Here is an 18255-nt window from a genome sequence, read left to right as displayed (position 1 = left end):
AAAATGGATAAATGACAAGACTTTTATATATATATTGTTTATATATATGTGTGTGTGTGTGTGTGTGTGTGTGTGTGTGTGTGTGTGTGTGTGTGTGTGTGTATACATGGTAACTTTGCACTTTGCTCCATTATTTCACTCTGTGGTTAATGATGTATTTTTATGGGCACTTTCAGCTATTTAATTTTTCTAATTATTTATGTAATTTTAGTCCAAGGAATAAAGCTTTTTTTTCTCGTTCTTTTATGTCTTTTATTTCAAAATAGCCCATGACAACCTGCTCCACTGACAGCTGTAGCGTTTTGAACAATGACTCACGTGACATTGGAGGGCTGTTCAATGGTCAGCGGGAAAATACACACTCAAGCCGTTGTGTTAAATACTCTATTTTATCAAACTTCATCGTGACTGTAAATAGTTGGTCTAATTTTTTAAAGCCTAATTTTACATCATCTATCGTCATGCACACATTTAGCCCTCTGGCATTCACGTTTCTGCTTAGAGTCCTATAATTTTCCGGAAAGCATTGAATGCAGCATGACACAACAACGAAGATGGCGTGTTGTAGGAACTGTTTCTGCTGCGGGCGTTGTAGTGAAGAAGAGACGCGTACGCCTGAGGAATTGGTAGGACATTAATTGTTGCAATTGTTTATCCGTGCAGCTGCATGTGGGAGCATTTGGATTCCATCTTTGTTGCTTTAAATTGAATTAAAACTTTGCTTTGGGACCTCTTGCTCTGCTGCAGCTTTCTGCTACCCAATGTGTTATCATTCAAAGTAACTTATTTCCAACGAATTAGACAAAATAAATGTAGTTATTTGGCCGTACAGTCATTTTGCCAAGTTTCGACACTGTTCTCACAAATTCGGTGAGCCTTAATTGTATTCATCACGGTTCAAAGAACATGCATATTGTGCAGCATCATTTGGGTGGATGCTGAAAAGGCAGGCGGTCACATTGATGCTTTTGTGTGAGCACTGTTTAGCAACCTGTCACGAAAAGTTTTTTCATCTGTCTTTGCAGACAATTCTTGGTGAAATCCGGGATGAAGAAGATGAGATTCTGCCAAGGAAGGACTATGAGGCAAGATCTTGAAAACCATCAGTAAATTCGACATGTCTTTATATGTCATCAGATGGTTGAGACTAAACCATTTCATTTGATAGAGCCTGGATTATGACCGATGTGTTAGCGAGCCCTATGCGGAGGTTTTGGAAGGGATGGACAACAAGGTAAAGGATGTTTTGGTTGAGTCATAGCTGTTGTGTGTTTGTGTGTATGTGTTCAGGTTCCTAACTTGCACATTTAATGGTAAAGGGACAAGCAATAAGGCACTGAGTAACATTTGTTCTGCCTAAAAATGACAACGTATCAATTTATCATAAAACCTCATGACTAAAGTCAAATGTAGGATCATGTGATGCAGAAAAAAAAACAGGACAAATGGGATTTGCACTGCAAGCCAGAGAAACTTGCAAAATATTTGGGAATATTTTTTGTATTCAGTCTGCAATATTTTTTTACCATCAAAAAAATACCAGGTTTCTTGGTTTTCTTGTCAAAAAGAATTATACAATTATTTGCACATTTTTGGATCAGAATTGTTACGCTATTTCAAATGATTCGGATCATGAAAAGTGCTTTCAGTCGTTCTGCTTTTCAGTTTCTTTCTTCCCTTTTCAACAGAAAGCTAAAAAGTATGAAGCGCTGCGATGGGTGATGGTGTTTGCAATTGGAGCATCAGTTGGGCTGGTTTGTACTTCTGAAGTCAATCGCTCCCACTTCTTTTTGCTCTTGAGTAACCTGAATAAGCGCGAGTATGTCCTGTCATTTCTTTTAGCTGGGTCTGTTTGTGGATTACTTTGTACGCTTCTTCACCAAACTCAAGTTTTCCTTGGTTGGTTATTGTATCCTTTAGAAAGCCTCCATTTCTAATTTACATGTGATTTTGTTATATAGTACGTACACTGCTGGCCAAAAGTATTGGCACCCCTGCAATTCTGTCAGATAATGCTTAATTTCTCCCAGAAAATGATTGCAATTACAAATGCTTTGGTAGTAATATCTTCATTTATTGTGCTTGCAATGAAAAAACACAAAAGAGAATGGAAAAAAAAATAAATGATTATCATTTTACACAAAACTCCAAAAATATGCCGGCTAAAAGCATCCTTTGAAAAATCATATGATACTTATCTAATTTGTGTAATTATCAGCACCTTTTACTTACCTGTGGCACATAACGGGTGGTGGCAATAACTAAATCACACTAGCAGCCAGTTAAAATGGATTAAAGTTGACTCACCCTCTGTCCTATGTCCTTGTGTGTACCAAATTGGGCATGGAGAAAAGAAAGAAGACCAAAGAACTGTCTGAAGACTTGAGAAGCAAAATTGTGAGGAAGCAAGGGCAATCTCAAGTCCATCTCCAAAGACCTGAATGTTCCTGTGTCTACCCTGCGCAGTTTCATCAATAATTATAAAGCCCATGGCACTGTGGCTAACCTCCCCAGATGTGGACAGAAATGAAAAATTGACGAGCGATTTCAACGAAAGATTGTGCTGATGGTGGATAAAAAACCTCGACTAACATCCAAACAAGTTCAAGCTGTCCTGGAATCCGAGAGTACAACAGTGTCAACACGTAGTATCCGTCGGTGTCTGAATGAAAAGGGACTATGGTAGGATACCCAGGAAGACCCCATTTCTGACCCAGAGATGTAAAAAAAAAGCCAGGGTGGAGTTTGCCAAAACTTACCTAAGAAAGCCAAAAACGTTTTGGAAGAATGTTCTCTGATCAGATGAGACAAAAGTAGATGCTTTTTGGGAAAAGGCATCAACATAGATTTTACAGGGGGGAAAAATGAGGCCTTCAAAGAAAAAAACACGGTCCCCACAGTCAAACATGGCAGAGGTTCCCTTATGTTTTGGGGTTGCTTTGCTACATCTGGCACTGGACTGCTTCACCGTGTGCATGGCATTATGAAGGCTGAAGCATACCAACAAATTTTGCTGCATAATGTTTTGTGAATAGTAAAGTGTGAGAAAGCTAGGTCTCCCTCAGAGGTCATGGGTCATGAGCAGGACAATGACTCAAAACACACTTCAAAAAGCACTAGAAAATGGTTTTAGAGAAAGCACTGGAAACTTCTAAAGTAGCCAGCAATGACTCCAGACCTGAATCCCATACAACACCTGTGGAGAGATCTGAAAATGGCAGTTTGGTGAATGCGCCCTTCAAATCTCAGAGACCTGGAGCAGTTGGCCAAAGAAGAATGGTCTAAAATTCCAGCAGAGCAATGTAACAAACTCATTGATGGATACCGGAAGCGGTTGTTCGCAATTATTTTGTCTAAAGGTTGTCCTACCAAGTGTTAGGCTGAGGGTGCCATTACTTTTGGCCAGCAGTGTATATCATCGTGAATGTTGGTTGTTCTATGCTGGAATTGTTATTCACTTTGTTCACACTCCTGTTATAAATTTACTGGAAAAATACTGCGTGGAATGTCTCGTAACTCACAGTGTTGAAGTTTTCCTACCTTAATTTGAATCCCGCAGCTGTAGAGGAGTGCAGTGAAAAAGGCTGCCTTCCTCTGTCTCTGTTGGAGCTCCTGGCTTTCAACATGACCTTCATCTTAATTGCAAGTGTGCTAGTTCTTATTGAGGTAAAAAGACATACAGTAATTTTGTCATTAAATATTTTCCATGTACACGATCATACCTTTTTATTTGCATAGCCGAACGTCAGTTCAAATTGTAATGGAACATTTTTTTTTTTTTTATCCAGCCCTTAGCTGCAGGTTCGGGCATTCCGGAAATCAAAAGTTACTTGAATGGAGTGAAGATTCCTGGTATCGTCCGACTACAAACTTTTCTCTGCAAAGCTGTTGGAGTTGTGTTTAGTGTAGCAGGAGGTAAAGTACCATAATTTACGGACTATACGGATACGATATTGGATTACAAAAGTATCGAAACTCGGGGTTATTTGTTTTTGCATGACTACAGATCACTAGAAATTTGTTGTCATGTGGTAAATTTGATTTTTCACTACTCTTGATCGTAATGAAGGATATTTTTGCGTTTTCCTTTTTAAATAATTGGTTGCCATTGACAGTGCTAAATGTTAAATTTATTTATAGTGAGAGGACTGACAGGGAATGAACAGCATCTACGAGAGATAAACTACAACCTCTAGTAAAAAGTATGGAATCACCAGTCTCGGACGAGCACTCTCTTAGACATTTTATCATGTAGAACAAACTCAGATAAAAAGCTTGAAAAAATAATGAATTAGTTCAAAAGTGCAACTCTTTAGCATTCAGAAACACTAAAAGAAATAAATAAAATATTGCGGTGGTCAGTAAATGTTACTTTTATAGAGCAAGTGCAGGGAAATATATGGAATTACTCCATTCTGAGGAAAAAAATATGGAATCATGAGAAACAAACAAAGAAATAACAATCAAAACACATCTCTAGTATTAAGTAGCACCTCTGGCTTTTATGACGGCTTGCAGTCTCAGAGGCATGGACATGATGAGTATTCTTTATCAATTTGGGTAAAGTTTTGGGTAAAGTTTTCAACAGTGACGTGTGGTGAGGTTCATGGTTGGTGAGGCACTGACTCCTTTAGTGTTAGATTTCCAAATAAACCAAAAAGGGTAGCTTATTCAATTGGCTACTGGTTATTTCATATCTCATCAGCATTCTTCACAAAACACGCACACACGGTACATATTATCGATACGTAAAAGTAAGAAAATAACATGCATTTGCTCTACACCCTCAATGTGTTGGCTGTCGCAATTCTATAATTCATGCAACATAAATGAGAGTAAAGAGTGGTGTACAAAACCACAGAATTCAATTCTGACCTTTAGTGAAATATTCAGTTGTTTTTAAAACTTGTAATTCTGATACTTTAATCAATTTATTACAGATTGCTAAACAAAAACTGTGAAAAGAAAAACAAAGAATATTTTATTTAAGGCCAAAATTTAGTTTTTAAATATTCTATTGTATGTTTCTTAGTCTTAGCTCTTTTTTTTTTGTAAGATTGAAATGAAAACTTTTTTTGGTCTTGCTTCTGTCCTTCACCACAAAAACCGCCGTTACTTTGAAAGGGCATAGGTTTGGTCTCAACATTTGTAGGGACGATATAACAGCATAACCTGCATGTAGGTACACTTTTTGCTAGGGACGGGACATTAATAAGACCAAACAGATTGGATGGAGGGGGCAAAGGGCCACATTTCTCATGTATATGAACCTAATTAATTAAAAGGCAAAATGATCAATGCAAAATAAATACTTATCTATTGATAATAACTTTTACGTGCATTGGTTCAGATGATACACTGTTCGATACAAACCTTTGTTTTCAAAAATTACTAAAGAAACATTTTGAAAACTTCCTGAATAAATGTCTGGTTTTTATTAGCAAACATAAACATAATGAAAATAATTCACTTAATAATGGTAGGGTCAATTCTATCCTTACAACATATGGAACTATTGAAAGATCTAAATTCTCTATGTAACTGAACATTATATCATGCAAAAAAGGTAAGGTTGCTTAAACGTTGGTGGGGACAATTTTAGCATCCTGAAAAGTTGGTAGTGTTATGTCCCTACCGTCCCTATGCAAACCTACGCCCTTTTTGTAAAAGTCCTCCTTATTTTCCTTTACATTAAAAAAAATCTCTCCGCCTCAATGGAGAGGATTGCTTCAATTAGATCGTTCTGTGTTCTATTTGACAAGCCAGAAAACACAGTGGATGTGTCCAAATGTCTAGCTAACCTTTCATCTTTCTCAGCAAAACCATGTAATCGTTCTACATATATGCCACTTTTAGAAGAGCTTACACGCTCATTGTTACCACGAAATGTTAACTCCTGTTTAGCTAGGATGCAGGTTGCATTAATGAGGTCTTTCAAACTCTTTCGGATTTCCCTTACCTTAGCTTTATGGGTGCTACCGTTGAGCTTCCGCTGTTCGTCAAAGCCAAATCGATCCTTGAGCTTCCAAACGTTTTTAAAGCAATCAGGCTTTGAATGTGAGTGGTCGAGCTCTCATGTTTGCTGAGGCTTCGTGGTAGTTTTTTAATGTCACAATATCTCGTGTTAGTCCAGACATTGGCACAAGTTGAGAAGAAAAGGCAGGGAAAGCAGCAAAGCCGATTTTTCGAAGGACAGCCACATAGCCAGTCTTTTCGGGTGTACCAGTCCGTTTGAAAAGCGCGAGTTATCTTCTGTCCCGTAGTTTGAAGCAAACCTTTTAGCTCCGGTGTTGAGTTAATCGCGTCCACTTTTGACGGAAAGTCCCGTTTCACGTACGCCCCCTTTCAGTGCGGCAGAGTACTATCTGCCGCAACCTGCGCTTTTTCACAGCGGTTTTATTTCCCATCAGCAAAACTAAATATGTCGCTAACAAACATTAAATTTTAAGGGTTAAAGACATTAGCCAGACTGTGGAAAATCAGGTCAAATAAACGTATCTGGAAACATTATAATGGCGACATGCAGATGTACGGCAACCAGCACGCTCCAATTCCATATATCAACCCAGTTTGTTATGGATTGCGCAATCAGAGGTGAGGCTTTACTTGTTGCTGCCGCACCTCTCGTTTTATTTCTTTATTTGAACAGGAAATAGGCAAATTCAGCGATTTTGGCTATAAAAAATGTTTGAAATGAGTCATACATAAAGAGCAATGGACAAATATTAATATAAATTTGATGCTATAATTATTTTTTTTGTCATGATGACAGGTGAGGCAGAGCCTCACCTGCCTCCCCTGACCGCACGTCACTGGTTTTCAACTAGGTGCCAACTCTCTTTGATTGCAGTTGCCAGATCATCCTTGCAGGTCGGAGCCTTGCTGTGGACCTTTTTTTTTTTTCAATTTCCACCACAGGTTTTCAATAGGGCTCTGGGCTATTTGGAGGCCAAGACATTGACTGGATGAGTCTTTCTCAAGGAATGCTTTAACAGTTTTAGCTCTGTGGCATAATGCATTGTCATCTTGGAAAATGACAAACATATTGTCAATTGAAGGGATAAGAAAGCTGTTTAAAATTTCAATGTGCATTTATTGAAGATTTAACCACAGCCATCTCCCCTGTGGCTTTGCCTGACATGCAGCCCCATATCATCAAGGACTGAGGGCATTTTGATGTTTTCTTCAGGCAGTCATCTTTGTAAATCTCACTGGAACAGCATCAAACCAAAGTTCCAGCATCATCACCTTGTCCAATGCAGATTCTTGACTCTTGACACCTTGTCCAATGAAGATTCTTGACTCTTGACACCATGTCCAATGAAGATTCTTGACTTTTTGCGAGGGGTTGTATTTGGTGCATCTTGGCAAGAGGAAGAGCACATTTTTATTTTTTGACTCATTGGCTGCCTTTGACTGTGCTAAACGTCCAATCCGTGTGAAATGAAATGAACGACTGTTTATTCGCTGCTAGGCCTCCCAGTCCAATTGGATTGGATCTCTACTAGAGATGATAGCAAGAGTTTTAATCTAGTTTCTTCTGTCGTCGCTAATGGCACTTAAGAGTAAATATTAGGGCTGTCAAACGATTAAAATTTTTAATCGAGTTAATTACAGCTTAAAAATTAATTAATCATAATTAATCGCAATTAATTGCAATTCAAACCATCTAAAAAATATGCCATATTTTTCTGTAAATTATTGTTGGAATGGAAAGATAAGACACAAGATGGATATATACATTCAACATACAGTACATAAGGACTATTTGTTTATTATAACAATAAATCAACAAGATGGCATTAACATCATTAACATTCTGTTAAAGCGATCAATGGATAGAAAGACTTGTAGTTCTTAAAAGAAAAATGTTAGTACAAGTTATAGAAATTTTATATTCAAACCCCTCTTAATCTTTTCGTTTTAATAAAATTTGTAAAATTTTCAATCAAAAAAATAAACTAGTAGCCCGCCATTGTTGATGTCAATAATTACTTACACAATGCTCATGGGTACTGAAGCCTATAAAATCAGTTGCACCCAAGCGCCAGCAGAGGGCGGCAAAACTCCATAAAACACAATTAACAAGCAGTTCACTGTACTGTCATTTAAATCTGTCTGAGTGGGGGGAGTGCGTTAATTGCGTCAAATATTTTAACGTGATTAATTTTAAAAATTAATTAATGCCCGTTAATGCGATAATTTTGACAGCCCTAGTTAATATATATATATATATATATATATATATATATATATATATATATATATATATATTTAGTGTTTTATTTTATTTATTTTTTTAAATGTAGTATCAAAAATGTATTTTTCTGAGTAGTGATATAGTGTTGAAAATGTTAGTGTATTGACAACGATAGTCTGAAGGCGTGAAATGTGAACGTCCCTCTGGCTGTATATGAACAAATAGTAGAATGGCATATCTCACTGGAGCAGCCTTCGCCACCCTCGATTAGTTACAGCTACCAATGAGACCAAAATATTGCTTGTAATGATTATGGCTAGGCCTGTCGCGATAACAAATTTTAGTGGGCGATAAATTATCTCATAAATTATTGCGATATGCGATATTATTGCGCCCCCCCCCCCCCCCCCCCCAAAAAAAAATTAACCGATTTACAATAACGCAGTGAGAATACAGTATATATTTATAGACCAACAACACCCATTTAAACGCTATAAATGTTTTCTTTTAAATTCAAAAATACCTTTTAAGAAATCACACCTAAAAACAATAGACCATGCCTCTTTCAAGTAAAATACAACAATATTAATACCGCACAGAAACACATAATAAATAAAATGTCTTTTTTCGAGAAAAAATAAAATTGCACTTAATAACCGAAGCATTTAGGCACATATGTATAAAGTTGCAGTAACAGTAATTTCACTTCAACAACAACAGAGAAAAATAGACTAATTAAGTTGCAGTAACAAAAATTTAGCTCCAAAAGGTATCAAATAACACTAAACAGAGGTTAAACGGTCTCATTTCTTCAGCAATGTAGCAGATTTCACTTTCCGTGAGGGAACCTATTTTGCGCGGTGTCATCTGTATTTCTCACATCAGGCGAACACCTCTAATTGTCAATTAACGTGACGAGGAGGCTCCGCTTGTTGTGATGCAGTTTTCCTACTAAGCAGTGAAAACTGGAGAGGGTGATAGTGTTTCAAATGAGCATGTAGATTTTTTCTGTTGGCCATCTTTGTTGAAACAACCTCCAGAAACATTTTGCTGACTGGTTCGTCCTCTTCCTCACTCCGCTCACTCATTGCTGTGCGCCGACAGTGCACTCGGCCCTGCCTCCCTCCATTGAATGACGGTCACTCAAACTCAAATATATAAAACGAACATACCCAGAAGTCAATAAAACAGAGTGAGTCCTCATCCCAGCATGTTGCGTAGTTGGCAACAAGGAAGCTGAACTTTAAACAGCGCTGTCAAGTACGTCTGCCACACATCTGCCGCAAGTGCGTACGCACGCGTGCGCGCACGTGCACGCGAGGCGATAAATCGCAGCGGGAAAATTACCGTCTTCATTTTTATATACCGCGCGATAAATGGAATTATTGCATATTGCGACAGGCTTAATTATGGCTGTATAACAGTGTTGTACCTTTTCTACGCAGATTGAAGATTTTCTGTCTCCTTGTGTCCACTCAGGTCTTTTTGTGGGCAAAGAAGGTCCAATGATACACAGTGGAGCTATTGTGGGAGCTGGTCTTCCTCAGGTACAAAAATAGTCACACATCCTTTTTCTGCCTAAAACATCTTTATGTGAAATAATTATTGACTTGTATGGTGACCATACTATTATTAACTAATTTTCTTTCCAATTGTCCGCTATTGTGATTTGAAATGTTGTATTTTTCAGTTTCAGAGTATCACATTTAAGAGAATCAAATTCAATTTTCCCTTCTTCCGGAGTGACAGGTATGATTACAGTTCAATGTTATAATGCTGTACCTTTTATAGTGAATACGAACTACTAAGGTTTTAAAAGTTTTGATTGATTTGTTTTTTAATTTTGTTCAGTTTAGATTTTTTTCTCCAATTGAGTTTTAATTAGTTTTTGCACCATAAACAAAAAACAACACGTCTCTTGAATTTTGAAATATGTGAATGCAAAGCTAAAAAAATAAATCAAGTCAACAGCACTCAAAATTTGGGGTAGTGGGTTTTTTTTTTTTTAATAATTTTTTATATAATATTTTTCATAAACTGTGAATTAAAGAATGTTCGAACAATACAACCACACATACATACGTTTTATGTTTTCTATTTAGCACTTTAATAAGAGCTGCTTTTTAGTTTTGGCCAACAGAACAAACTATAACCTTTAATTGCTGTGATATATAAAAAACGCCTTTTTGTTTTCCTTGTACCGAAACCGTACCAAACCGTGGCCTGTGTGTACCGTTACATTCCTTGTACCGTAAATATAAATAATACATTACTCTAAGTGGGATTTGAATCCAGGCTACCAAAATGGCAGCTGAATTTTTAGACCAATGAGCTAAACACCCTGGCTGATTGCCCTTCTTATTTTTTTCTTGAAATTATGAGTTTGAGTTCATTTCTAGTGTTAGTTTTTTATACTTTTTTTGTACTGTATAGCATATTCGTAGCTTCCCTATCTTGTCTTTAAGGGACAAGCGAGACTTTGTGTCTGCTGGTGCTGCTGCCGGAGTAGCTGCTGCCTTTGGCGCTCCCATCGGAGGGACGCTCTTTAGCCTGGAGGAGGGCTCCTCTTTCTGGAACCAAGCCCTCACTTGGAAAGTGGTAGGTCCAGGCAATGTGCGGTTTTCTTGGAAATTTTATGGAAAAATCGTCAAGAGCCTCAATGTTGAAATAATTGTAGTTCAATGCAAATTCTATTTATATACTGTAAACGGGGGGGGGGGGGGGGGGGTGCAAAAGTTCCTAAACACGTTTTATTATGAAACAACAACATCTTTATTAAGTTATAACTAGAACAGATTTGTCAAACTGGCAGCCTAGCTGGTGAGATCCAGCCCGCCGCATCATTTGGTGTGGCCCGCAAAAATATAACGTGCATTGACTTTTTCACTAAATTAAAATTCCGTACTGTATATGTAAAATTTTCTTGGTCCAGAAATCCGAGAATAATAGCCATTTTTAACATTTTTTTTTTTTTTAATTAAAAATAAAACAAAGCTCATTTACTCTTTATTACTTTGTTTTTCTTTTTAATCTAATCCAAAAATAAAGAAGAGAATATCTACTGACCCCCCTTTTTATTAAACATTCTAAGAATAAAAAATAAATGAACATACTGTATAAAAGGAATATTTGGTTTTTTGTTTTGTTTATTCACTTTAAAAATATATAATATAAATATTTAACTAAATATTTATATGGGTTGGCAACAGTGTTGTTTTTGGCAGCCATTTCAATTTTTGTCTTAGTCATATTTTAGCAGAGGTAGGTAGAGTGGCCAAAACATTTTACTCAAGTAAGAGTAGCGTTACTTAAAAATAATACTACTCAAGTAAAAGTAGTCACCCAAAAAATGTACTCAAGTACAAGTAAAAGGTTTTTGTCTTCGTCGAGTCTTAGCCGACGACATCTCATACTAATTTCGTCTAGTTTTAGTCGACAGTTACTCAAAACGTTTTCGTCTGTAAAATTCAATTTTAGTCCAAAAATAAAAGTTTCCTACAATTTTTAATGAACGTTGACAGATGAGCACATATTACAAGGACAACACCAGCACTGTGATGATAATACACTCAGCAGGAAAATCAGTACTGTACATTATTTTCAATTAAAGTGCATGTGACACGAAAAAGCATGTTTATTTCATAATACACTCTGTATTTTATGCTCCTGAATGATATGGACCGCTTGGATGTGTGTGGAAGCGATCGCTATATTTATTTAGTTTTTTTAATCCCGCGCCATAAAAATGAGTGACTTCCTTCCGGCTTCGGTCTTGCATTGAGGAGGAGGGCGCTGTGACGTGTACGGGAGAAGGACTCCTCTTCACTATACAGCCTACTGTTGTGTATGAGGACTAAGGATTCAGCTGATTTTGCAGATTAATACGTTTATTTTTCGCATCACGCCAGCCAAACGGCTGCAGAAAAATCTTGCTTTATTAGGGAGAGGCGTTTGCGCCTTTTTGGAGTTTCAAAAGCTTCCCATTCACCGTGGATATTGGCCAAGCCCTACTACTGTGGGACCATTGGACTTACGAGGAAGTGAGTAAACATCTTGTTTTGTATTATGTCAAATATTAATACAGCGATTACAAAGTAAACACTACAAACTTTCTTTAAATAAAGGACTACTTATGTTTGATCATTGATAGGCATGTAAAAAGCTCTCCTTGTGCACATTAGCTGCAAGTTAGCTGCACAGCAGCTGCAGCCGCCCTCCTCCGGGGAACGAACTGTAAATTGCTCTCCGCCGGGCGGTTTGCCGATCCGCAAAGACAATCGACAACCCAGTCGTCATGTCAAATAATCCGGGCTAGTTATGTGTGATTTTCCGCTTCGAACACTTTGAAACATCACTCGGTTCGGGTTAGCATGTCGGCTAGCTGTCACGCCTCTTGGTTTGTTTACATTCTCCGAAGCCGGGGAAGGCAAACTACATATGTCCAATTTAGGTGTTATAAAATATCGTTCGGGAGGTGCGACAATAAAGGTGAAGTGGACAGTTTTGACTATTATGGAGTAATTTTGCCATGTCGTCCTGAATAAGTGCATTTTTATTATTTCATATTCCATTTAGTACAAGACTGTTATTTGTCATGACCATGCCATTTATTTAGCAATTGGGGAAAATACTTAGATAAAAAGAATATCCTGTAAAAATATTGAAGAGACAGAAACAATGACATTTTGCAGCTCTCTTCGTCGCGTTTTCCTCGTTGTGAATAGTTCCCCCTCGACGGGCTGACTGGTCCTTCTCAAGCCATTTGTTTAGCTATTGGGGAAAATACTTGGATAAAAAGAATATCCTGTAAAAATATTGGAGTAGAGAGACTGAAACAATGACATTTTGCGGCTCTCTTCGTCGTGTTTTCCTCATTCGGAATAATTCCCCCTCAATGGGCTGAATAGTAAAACTGATGAGCCCAGTCTCCCGCTGATGTCATCCACCTGTTGGGGACGCTCGAGCCCTATAACGGTAGGCGTGGCTAACCGGCAGATTAAAAGACTAATTTCTCGTCATCTGCGCTTTGCTAAATTGTTGTATATAGTCGAATCGTCTCAAAATATGATTCTAATTCACATAGTAATGCTATTTAAGACTTTTTTTCTCCTGTCGTATGCTCTTTAAATCAACTAGAAGCCACTAACTGTATGTGGGGGAAAAAAAGTCCAAGCATTTAACATCCTTTAGACTTAATGACCAGAAAAGCCAGGTGGCTCTGCTTTAGACTGGTCACTGCTGCTCGCCATTCTGGAGCTAATGCTAATGCTAACGTGAATGCTATGCTAACACTCGGAACATTTAGCGACTGATGATCACTCAGCACAGACCTTTAAAGGCTCAAGCAACATTACCTATTCTCTCTTGCCAAGATTAAATAAAAACTCAAATCTCACCGTGTTTCCAAACAAGCAAGATGAAGCGCAGCTTACCTTAAGATATATCCTGAACTCCGATGAGGAAAGTGAGGGAGCGGCGTAGCACATCTCACATGAATCGCACGACCCAAACACTGCTACGATGCAAGCTGACGTAGTCCACGTATGATATGAATATGTCACACATTATGAACATATGAAAGAAACTATCTCGCATTTTCGTCTCCTTGTCCTCTCGTTATGTTCTGTTCTCCCAAGCCACGTTTTTAGCTCGTGATTGGGGCGTTATCGTAATGAAAAAATTGTTCGTAGACGAAATATTATCGTAATTGTTGACGAAAACAACACTAGTTGGCCAACATCATCGCCTTCCAAAGGAAACCGTAACTACAATGTGGCCCGCCCGCAACAAAAGTGAGTTTGACACCCCTGAAATAAAAGAATAAAATACACATTACTGTCAAGTACATTATATTGTGCCCACACTTTATCTTTGCCAACACATCCTGTCTTTCTTAAAATCTTGTGTTTCAGCTCTTTTGCTCAATGTCTTCTACATTCACCCTCAACTTTTTCCGTTCTGGGATAAACTTTAATAAGTGGGGCTCCTTCCAGCTGCCTGGTCTGCTCAACTTTGGAGAATTTAAGGTAAAATACGTAAACAATCAATACTTGTGTGTGGAGTCAATATTTAGCATTGTTTTATTTTTAATGAAGTAAAATAATCCAAATTTGAACATTTTTAACATCAGCCTTTTGTAGGGTTACTCACAGTTGAAATGGATTGGACATCTACTGCCCTCAGTGGCAGCTAACGAATTAAATGTCAAGTTAAATTGTCCATGAAGATTTAACTGGAATATGTCATAAAGTTCTCATTTATACAGTACAATTACCATAGTACTATACTTGGAGTCTAAAAAAGATAATCCAGATTCAGATTTATCCAACGTTTTCACTATAAGTGTTCAGATGGAGACAAAAACTGCCATTTGTGGACTGCAGTAGACTTGGCCTTCTTTGTATTGATGGGAATAGTGGGTGGCCTGCTGGGGGCGCTCTTCAACTGCATGAACAAGAACCTCGCCAAGTATCGCATTCGACACATCCACCCCAAGGCCAAATTTATAAGGTAATAGATACAAATTGACAAACAATGGCTTTTTATTCCTTTGTTTTTTCAAATATTTTCTTTACAAATGTTTAACTTTCTCTCTTACAGAGTTCTAGAGAGCCTCCTGGTTGCCATGGTGACAACAATGGTGGTTTTTGGAGCTTCCATTTTGTTGGGTGAATGCAGGGACTTGTACTCTCCAACAACCCATAACACCACAGTAAGCTTCAGCTATTCCATAGGTGTCAAACTCAAGGCCCGGGGGGTTACTTCTGGCCCGACATGTCGTTTTTTTTTTTATTTTTTAAAATTTTTTTATTTAATTAAATTGAATACAAATTACTGTTGTCGTAAAAGAAAAATTAAGGGTGAAAGAAATCATACTATTTCCATTTTTTCACCGTTTTGAAATTTGAAATTAAAGCAACACTTGGTAAGTGTTCAGTTTTGGTCGATTTTAGCGACGCCGGTAGACAAAAGCGGTAGTGTTTTGCCTTAAGGAACACTGCGTGTCCCATGAGGACCAGCGCTGCGTTTCCCATGAGGACCAGCACATACCCGCACGGTGTCGTAAAATAATAAGTCAATCAAAAATCAATCTCCCATTTGCCTGCAGAAGGATTAAACGACATTTCTTTTTCCAGTGGCTGTTTGAAGGATGAATATTAATAAGGTAATGAATGCAGTTGTGGCTAAACAATAGCATATGACGGTTTGCAATGTTTGTTTGTTTTTATTTGAAAAAAAATAAATACAAATTTCAAATAGATGACTAAAATAAATTTAATATTTACTAGATTTTCTTTTTATAAATTAAAGAAAATGCTGTTAATTGTTTTTTTTTTTTTAAATAAAATTTCAATAAATAAATATTTTTTAAGTGTAAAAAAATAAGATTTACTTTTCCTCTTTTAATTAAAAGCTAAAAATTAGGGATACTATAACAGCAAAAATACTATATTTACTGTTCTTTTCTCATTTGTTTTTGCTTTAAAAATGCAAATAAGAAAAAAATATTAAGAGTCGATTTGCTATTAAGACTTTGAAAAAAGGACTCAGTATTTCCTCCTGCATTACAATATTTCAAGTAGCAGTGCAACAACCTTAACTCATTTAAACCCAGCAAACTAGTTAGCTTAAGTTCTCTAAGGGATTTAACTTAGTTAATTCATAAGTTAACACATTCGTGCAAGTAAATTAATGTACATTTTCAATGCAATAATATGCTATTACCATGTTATTACTATGTAATTACATATGTTAAGTAATTTCATGTTAAAATTCCCCTCCAAAATCAAATACTCAATACACAAAATGCACTTCAGCGACAACCATCCCAGAAAACATGAATGATCATGTTTCAGTGCCATTGACGGCCATAGACGTCTAATCTATCACTGTCAATGGCGGCCTAATGAACTAACATTCATGCAGATGAATGGTTCAGTCGTTGAATAAGAAATGATTTGTAAAATTTTTGTTTGCAGCTTTCTGTCAATGAGGATATCAACTCAACCATCCGTCAGTACTTCTGCTCCAACAAGACATATAATGATATGGCCACCTTGTTCTTCAACCCGCAGGAGGCGGCTATCCACCAATTATTCCACCAAGATGGTCAGACGGACGCTCTGTGCATTGACATTTTTGTTATCATGTTAAGGTGCTAATGATTGACTCCTGTCTAACCATTCAGGTACCTTCAGCCCTGTGACTCTATCAGTGTTCTTCCTGCTTTACTTTCTCTTGGCCTGTTGGACCTACGGTGTGTCAGTACCAAGCGGTCTCTTCGTCCCATCACTACTCTGTGGGGCCGCGTTTGGACGTTTGGTTGCCAACATTGTTAAAGTGTAAAGTGTTATCTTTTTTTACAATATCTAAAAATGCTGAGAATTTACATTGAAACTGGTTTTCACTATATTTCTATCTGACAGGAAACTGGGAATGGATGTCTATGCTGGGACTTTTGCTCTCATTGGAGCAGCTTCATTCTTGGGAGGCGTCGTTAGAATGACCATCAGCCTTACAGTCATCCTTATTGAATCCACTAATGAAATCACATATGGTCTTCCCATTATGATCACACTAATGGTACACCTCGTTACAAATATTATACCTGATATGTCTTTCTTTGACATTTTCCATTTTGGCTACTAGGTTGCAAAGTGGACAGGGGATTTGTTCAATAAGGGTATCTATGACATTCACATCCAGCTGAGAGGAGTGCCACTTCTGGAGTGGGAGACGGAGGTTGAGATGGACAAGTAAGATTAGTGAGCAAAAAGCCAGGAGGGGAAATTTTACATTTGTTTTGAGAATTAAATAGATGGAAAAATTGATTGATTGTGGGGCAATTTCTTTCAAAGCGCTGCTATAAATATGCGAAACGCAAACCTATTTTTTTATTGGAAACAAAAGACTACTATGAAAGACTGTCTTTTATTCTCAGTTTATTAGATTTATTTATTTATTTTTTTTAAATGTATCGAATGTAAACGTATACCAAGTAACATTTTTTAAAAATTATCATAGTTCAATACTGTAAGAGAGATTAAATGGAGGGGGGGGAACTTGCATTCATGAGTCATATCTGTTACAGGTTGATTGCCAGTGACATAATGGAGCCCAACCTCACCTACGTGTACCCCCACACCCGGGTCCAATCTCTAGTCAGCATTCTACGCACCACCATTTACCACGCCTTCCCTGTGGTCACTGAAAATCGAGCCTACGAGCAAGACTTCATGAAGGGCAACATCCTAGTCAGCAACAACATCCACTTTAAGGTACTTTCTCTTCCAATTAGGCAACTGCTCGTTCCGATTCAACTTTTTATACGGCATTCATTTAACACACGGGTGCCCATTACGTCGATTGCAACGCTAGTGTGGGTAGCTCGTGGCATAAAAAAAGAAATATATACAGTGGGACAAATAAGTATTTAGTCAACCACCAATTGTGCAAGTTCTCCTACTTGAAAAGATTAGAGTGGCCGGAAATTGTCAACATGGGTAAACCTCAACCATGAGATACAGAATGTGGAAAAAAAACAGAAAATCACATTGTTTGATTTTTAAAGAATTTATTTCCAAATTAGAATGGAAAATAAGTATTTGGTCACCTACAAACAAGCAAGATTTCTGGCTGTCAAAGAGGTCTAACTTCTTCTAACGAGGTCTAACGAGGCTCCACTTGTGACCTGTATGAATGGCACCTGTTTTAACTCATTATCGATATAAAAGACACCTGTCCACAACCTCAGTCAGTCACACTCCAAACTCCACTATGGCCAAGACCAAAGAGCTGTCGAAGGACACCAGAGACAAAATTGTAGACCTGCACCAGGCTGGGAAGACTGAATCTGCAATAGGTAAAACGCTTGGTGTAAAGTAATCAACTGTGGGAGCAATTATTAGAAAATGGAAGACATACAAGACCACTGATAATATCCTTCGATCTGGGGCTCCATGCAAGATCTCACCCCGTGGCGTCAAAATGATAACAAGAACGGTGAGCAAAAATCCCAGAACCACACAGGGGGACCTAGTGAATGACCTACAGAG

At 37.6% G+C, this 18255-nt stretch overlaps 1 protein-coding gene across 1 annotated transcript in view; it reads left to right on the top strand.

Moving 5' to 3' along the window:
• The first annotated feature begins 343 nt into the window (after positions 1-343).
• The window catches only part of clcn6 (chloride channel 6), a 29596-nt gene continuing 11684 nt past the window's right edge, over positions 344-18255 (top strand). The window contains exons 1-18 of the mRNA XM_057860075.1: positions 344-626; positions 1026-1085; positions 1169-1234; positions 1689-1754; positions 1843-1909; positions 3560-3666; positions 3789-3915; positions 9680-9747; positions 9891-9949; positions 10666-10798; positions 14113-14226; positions 14544-14710; positions 14801-14912; positions 16180-16309; positions 16389-16542; positions 16627-16783; positions 16850-16956; positions 17292-17478. Of these exons, the coding sequence (XP_057716058.1) occupies positions 531-626; positions 1026-1085; positions 1169-1234; positions 1689-1754; positions 1843-1909; positions 3560-3666; positions 3789-3915; positions 9680-9747; positions 9891-9949; positions 10666-10798; positions 14113-14226; positions 14544-14710; positions 14801-14912; positions 16180-16309; positions 16389-16542; positions 16627-16783; positions 16850-16956; positions 17292-17478 (1977 nt within the window). The 5' untranslated portion in view covers positions 344-530. The remainder of the gene's footprint in view (positions 627-1025; positions 1086-1168; positions 1235-1688; positions 1755-1842; positions 1910-3559; positions 3667-3788; positions 3916-9679; positions 9748-9890; positions 9950-10665; positions 10799-14112; positions 14227-14543; positions 14711-14800; positions 14913-16179; positions 16310-16388; positions 16543-16626; positions 16784-16849; positions 16957-17291; positions 17479-18255) is intronic.

This window comes from Corythoichthys intestinalis, chromosome 2, assembly GCF_030265065.1.
Source record: "Corythoichthys intestinalis isolate RoL2023-P3 chromosome 2, ASM3026506v1, whole genome shotgun sequence".
In the NCBI taxonomy this organism is placed as follows: domain Eukaryota; kingdom Metazoa; phylum Chordata; class Actinopteri; order Syngnathiformes; family Syngnathidae; genus Corythoichthys; species Corythoichthys intestinalis.
This window is presented reverse-complemented; position numbering and strand designations above follow the sequence as displayed.